The sequence below is a fragment of the Dasypus novemcinctus genome, chromosome 1 (genome assembly GCF_030445035.2).
Source record: "Dasypus novemcinctus isolate mDasNov1 chromosome 1, mDasNov1.1.hap2, whole genome shotgun sequence".
NCBI classification, from domain to species: Eukaryota; Metazoa; Chordata; class Mammalia; order Cingulata; family Dasypodidae; genus Dasypus; species Dasypus novemcinctus.
The window spans coordinates 126,936,798-126,942,797 of NC_080673.1; the positions used below are offsets into that span (position 1 = coordinate 126,936,798).

The window sequence follows — 6,000 nt, forward strand, 5'->3', positions numbered from 1 at the left end:
GATCACAGCTCTGTCTGAGTTTATATTTACGTATTCATTTGCACTTTAAAGCAAACTCCAGCTCAAGGTGAATTCTGAGAGATGGTGCAGATCTAAAACAAGAAACAGACTTTTTTCAAGGGAAAACTGAGGAAAAATTATAGACAACTAAAGCTAGAGTTTTCTGATGGAGAACTTTGCTAGTTCCAGGGCTGGCATGTCTGTTAATTTAAGTTCTAACACCCTGTGTCCTGTGAGAAACTGCATAAAGCTCTGCAGGGTGAAGCAATCATATATAGTGGACGAAACCTGGATCCTGAGACCTGAGCTGCTGCTTTATCTTGTGTGGGTGGGTCATTTCTCACAGGTCACATAGGCAAAATGTTGCCACATTTTAATTTCAACAAGTAAATGTCTGTTTTTTTAACTATAATGCACTCTTTTATAAGATGCCTGGTAAAAGTCACTATTTTCAGAGAAAATCTGAGATATAATTTCCACCAATTAACATCCTGAAACTATTCACTACAGAAACTGTTAACCGGTAAATTCAGTAAATTAGAGAAGTTAAATAAAAGAACCACAAAATGTCAGATCCATTAGTTCAAAGGCAGTGACAGATATGACCATAAAATAGGAAGAGATTTGGAGAGCATGGTATCACAAGAACATGACTCATCAGCAACAAGAATCCACAAGTTGGCATTTAAATGTTCCAGCTTTATGTTGTGTTATAATTCAACATATGGCTGTGTATACTGTGGAATAGTTAAAATAGAATCATTTTCTGTACTGACAGGACAGCTCACATCCTGATTATTGCCAACCAGGATTCAGATCAATTAAGCAAGCAGTTAAAATGAAAACAGGACATCTGTTTTTGAACTATCGAAAGATTTGGCATGCAACTCCAACTTTGCCATGTGGTTGTCCCCACCCCTCTCCAAAACCATGTGGTAAGAAGTATTACATGACTACTTGTGTCTGAATAAAATACCATCACCCAAGTCCGTAACTGGCAGTATGGATGGATTTACCCTCACTAAAAGATATATATAGGCTGGGTACGTCCCAGGGTCCTATCCCTAGAGAGGACTGTAATGGGATGGAAATAAGAGCCTAAGACAATATACCAGCTCTTCAGTTCTACTAACATGCAGTTGCAAAAGCCAAAAATGCAGAGTTGCAATTAGGATCCAACAGTTCAATACTAGAAAAACCACCAGGGACCAATGTTGACATTTCCCTACTGCTATTTTACTGATATTAAAGGTCACTGGATGTACAAACTCCTTGAGGGAAGGGTTTGCTTTTTTTTTTTATGTCTCTATCTCCTGAGTTGGTATAACCTGATGCAGAAACTCTCAATAAAGGTTTGTGGAATAAACAAATGAAGACATAGGCTATTGTTCACAGGCAATCTCTTCTCTTCCACAATTTTCAGTTTTAAGCACTGAGTCCCTCAGAAAGGGACTCTTCAGCCAAGAGTGGAACCAAATAATTTTTTTAAATGTTGTCTATCAAATGATCCCTTTTAATGTATTATGTTAATGGCATTTATAGGAAAAGCCAGAGATTAGGGGATTGGTAAAGTTGCAAGGGGAATGATGGGTCACTAGGTCACAACTAGATCTCAGTTCTCTTAACCTTCTCCAATTCAACGATCTTTTCCTAGTTCAAGCCAACAAATACTATCCAGTATAACCCCACAGGATTTCCACAGGTCAACAGAACTCAAAATCTGCTGCACCAGAAAATGTCATGGTAGCTTCTCTAATACAGAAGGCCATCATGTTTGTTAGAAATTTATCTCTGTGTACTTCCTGACTTCATTATGTTCTCATATCATAGTAGTTAGCAGCTTAGAAATATAAGGCAATGTAAAATAAAACAGCCAATAATTTGTCAAAATCCATTTTTGCTAATAATTAAAATAAAAATCAGAACAAGAAAGTTGCCCTTGACCACAAATAAGGCAGTTAGCATCAGTCTCTGGTTTTGTATGCTGCAGGATTAGGACCATCACTTAATTGACTGCTTCATTTGGTAAATGACAGAGCTACAGCCCAAAGAGGTTAAGTGGTTCATTCAAGGTTACACAGCCAGCGTGCCAATAGAAGCCAGTCCACCAGTCTACCAGTTAAATTTGATTCAAAAGAACGTGATTTGGCACCACTCATTTTTGGCAATACTACTTTATCTGCCCAATGCTTTTGAGCATTTCCTATGCACTAGGAATTGAGCTGGAGAGCTAAAGATAACTAGGAGCCATCCTAAGCCCAGTGCAGTGAGGAAGAGACCACACTTAGATCAACAGTAGCTTTAGAATGTTTTCTTAGTGTGCTAGAGGCAGTATGACATGCTTTCAGAGAACAGAGAAGAAAACACAAACTCTGTCATGTGCTGGTCAGCAATGGCATCACAGAGTGCATCACATCAAGAGAAACACCCCTGTGAATGTTTTGATTTTCATGTTTTTTTTTCTGCTTTAAAAAATCATTCCCTGGGCTATTAATTGAAATGTAAGGAAATCTCTAAGATCTTTAAGCTTTCCATCCTTGATCTCACTGCTCTTACTTTTTAAAAAAAATAAAATCCTGACAGAACTAAATCAAAGGTTTCATCAGGTGGCAGCTGATTTGGAGCTATGGGGCTGAGACCAGCTAATTAAATCAATTAAAGGAGAGGAAGTGTTTAGTATAGTCCCAGACAAATAGTATGTGCTCAGTAAATGTCAGTATCCATTCACTCATAAGTCACCTGTTCATTCATTCACTGAATAAGCTTCATTATGAGGGGTGGAAATTCTCTGGGTATCTGTCAACCCCATTTGTGGACTATCGAACATTGTAAATGGTGGAGAGAAACAGTAAGAAGCATTTCCAAAGAATCTTTGGAGGAATGCCTCCTCCCATCTCCCCCACTACTATCTAAAGACTTGGGAAGTCCTTAAACTTTGCCCAGTTTGTCGGCCAACCTTCCACAGAGCGCCCTCTAAAGGCTCTAAATAATAAGGACTTTTGTAAATTCAACGAATTTGGTTTTAAGAAACTACCCAGTTTTCTGCTTCGCTGAAATATGATTGCTAAATAGGAGATTATCCCCAAGTGAAACCATCAAAGCCTTACAAGTTCTGGAGGTTGTTTTTGTTTGTTTGTTTGTAAGTATGGCACACATACAATAAGGATATATATCTACAGGTTATGAAGTTTGAAGTGGCCGCACAGGCCTCAGATGGGCTTTTCCCGGATACAGTACACACTTGACACACTTCCCGGGAGGGTGCAGTAAGGCTGCAGCTTTATGCACTGGAACTACCCCACTATTGGGCATGGATTTCCAAAGCCATGTCACTTTCTCCTGGCCAGCCCTGCGGGTGGAGACAGCTGCTCCGCTGGCTGAAGGTCGACCCGAGGCAGGACTGGGTCGTCCCTGGGCCTGTCGCCGCCCCCAGCCCTGCAACCCGGGCTTGCCGCCCACTGGTAATGGCCCCGACCCGGCACCTACGCGGTGAAGGAGCCCCGCGCCACACCGCACCGCGCCCGCAGCAGCTGCGGCTCTGATTTGCAGCGGGGCAGGTGAACTCTTCTTCCCGCAGCTGGATGAATAATGAATGGAGCCGGGAGGGAAGCCGAGAACCCGACGCAGGGAATTAAGCTGTCTTTCTCCGGTCCGCGGGCTCCCTCCCTCCTCCTAAGCAGTAACTGAGCGACTTTCCCAGCCCCTCCAAGCAAGTGGGACATCACCGCGCCGCCGGTCCCCAGACCCGACATTCCACGACCACCACACTCTTCATTTACCTATTGATTCGTCTATGGCTGAACCCAGGTTGCCTTTGATATCATGGCCACAAAAACCCTCACAGTCTCCTTTCTCTCCCCCAGCTTTGTGGTTTAACATGTAAGTTGGGACTCGGGAGGGAAACCTGCGGAGAAGGGCGAAGTAAGAGAATGAACCTAAACTCTTGCCACTTTTTATTTCTGGGGAAACACGAAGGCTCTTGCCTCACGGTACTGGGGAGTTTTTTGGTGGGTTTTTGTTTGTTTAATATAATATGATTGCCTAGGTCCAAAACACACTAGTATGAACCAGTTAGTTATAAAATCTTAACTGGACTTTAGAGGAAGACTTATTGGGGTGAAGAGGGCGGGAGAGAGATGGGGGTTTTAAGGTAGTAGATTTTAAGTGTCTTCGGAGCAGAAGTATTTTTACATGGTTAAGAACAATTGTTCCCTCCTCACCTACTCTCCATTTAGTTGCTTTCCTTTCGGGGACGGGAAGGCAGAGGGAAATGGAAAGAAAGAGAATCCAATTTCCCAGATGCCACCCAATCAGCCACCCACCCACCCTAATGAACACAGGGCAGAGAGTGGGGCGGGGGTCGTGATGAGAATGAAAAACGATAGCTGTAGGAATCTTCGCAGCAAAAACGACTCCAGTTTCACTACAACCTACCTACCCACCCCCCAAAAAAACTCCCACACGGCCCATAATGCCATATACCCGCTGAGCTTTTTAAACTACGTGACTCACACACACTAAAAAAAAATTTAATTTTAAAAAATGCACCGCTCTCTCACCTTCAGCTTGAGGAGGCAATATCGCAAATTCTGCCAATGCAAAGGCCACCCCAAGCCACACTTTGAAAACACCCATCGCCGCTTCGGCACCCACACTGAGAAATCCAGCCTTGAGCATCAAAGAACCGTGTCTCGGCCAAAACGCTGGCTTCGGCTCCCCGAGTCGGGGCGCTCAAAGGGTGGGAGGCGGCAGGCAGTCAGCTCCGAGGAAAGGAGGTGGGCAGGCAGAGAGGGACATTCACATCAGTCCCCGAAGCGCTGGGGCCGGCGGCGGGGGATTCAATTCATTCCCTCTCTGGGCGGAAAGCGCGCCGGGCTCCTCCAGGAAAGCAGGACGCCAACCTGGGCTGAGCCTGGAAGAAGAGAGGAGGCAGAACGCAGTTCTCCGCGGTGAAGTCGCCGGAAAGTTGCCAGTCAGTGGCTGTTCGGATCTCCCAGCATTTCTTTCTGACTGGACCCGTCCGCCCCCGGGCCCCAGACAGAAGCGATCTCCGTACAGGTTCCCCCGAAGCAGCTTTTTAAAGTTTGCTCGACACCCTACGTCGGCGCCGAGTCCTCAGAGGGGATTGCCGGGAGCCCCTTCTCAGTCCCGCCCGGCCGCCGGGGGCCGCTAGCAGGAAACTTTGTGCGGCGCTGCGGGCGGACCCCGGGACTCGCTGGCGCTGCAGCGGGTGCACCGCGCCGCCTCGGGCTGCGCTCTCTGCCGCAGACTGTTCCAAAGCTTCTGAGGAAAGACGCGGGCGGCGCCGGGGGCGCTGCTGCTACTTTCTCGCCCCCGCCCCCCGCGCGCGTGAGGAGGGCTGCGGGGGCGCCGCGTGCTCCACGCCAGCCACCGACCTCCCGCACCCTACAACCTGGAGCTGGTCTGCAGGGTCGAAGTGTGATTACTGGAGTGAAGGAGAAGCCATAATTGCAAATGCACGGAGCTGGAGAGGCTGGAAAAGACCACCGAACTCAATGCAACCCGGGCGAGCGAGCCCGGAAAAGCACAAAATAAAGCCCGGTCTGGATCCCCGCGTATAAACGACACACGCTCCGCCTTCCTACGCTTCCCTCCCCTCCTCTCCTTCCTCTCTTCCTTTGCTCGGTGTGAAAATGGACCCAGGGACTAGGAGCTTTGGCAAAGATTGCAGAGAGTCACGTGGGAAAGGGAAGAAGCGGGAGGCGCGGGGACCGAGTGAGCAACCTGATCCCCTTATTCATTCTGCTGGAGTTCAGACTTGGCTTTGTCTGGGGTGGAATCAAAAGTGGTCACGGCGGGAGTGGAGGTGACCAGGTCCTTCCTCCGGCAGAGCCGAGGGGCCGCGAACAGGGTCCTACCCCTCAGCTTGAGAAGGGACTGATTCTAGGGGGCAAATGTCCTGAAGACCCTGGTGCTAGCCCCCCTCCCATCCTCTGCCACTCATGCTGAACTTAGTGCGTCAGGTGGACCTGACTCATC

The 6,000-nt window shown here is 47.2% G+C and overlaps 1 protein-coding gene across 1 annotated transcript in view; it reads right to left on the bottom strand.

The window, feature by feature from the left end:
* The window catches only part of FRAS1 (Fraser extracellular matrix complex subunit 1), a 537,120-nt gene extending 531,464 nt beyond the window's left edge, over positions 1 to 5,656 (bottom strand). Inside the window, exon 1 of the mRNA XM_058296546.1 lies at positions 4,560 to 5,656. Within this exon, the coding sequence (XP_058152529.1) occupies positions 4,560 to 4,677 (118 nt within the window). The 5' untranslated portion in view covers positions 4,678 to 5,656. The remainder of the gene's footprint in view (positions 1 to 4,559) is intronic.
* Positions 5,657 to 6,000: the final 344 nt, after the last annotated feature.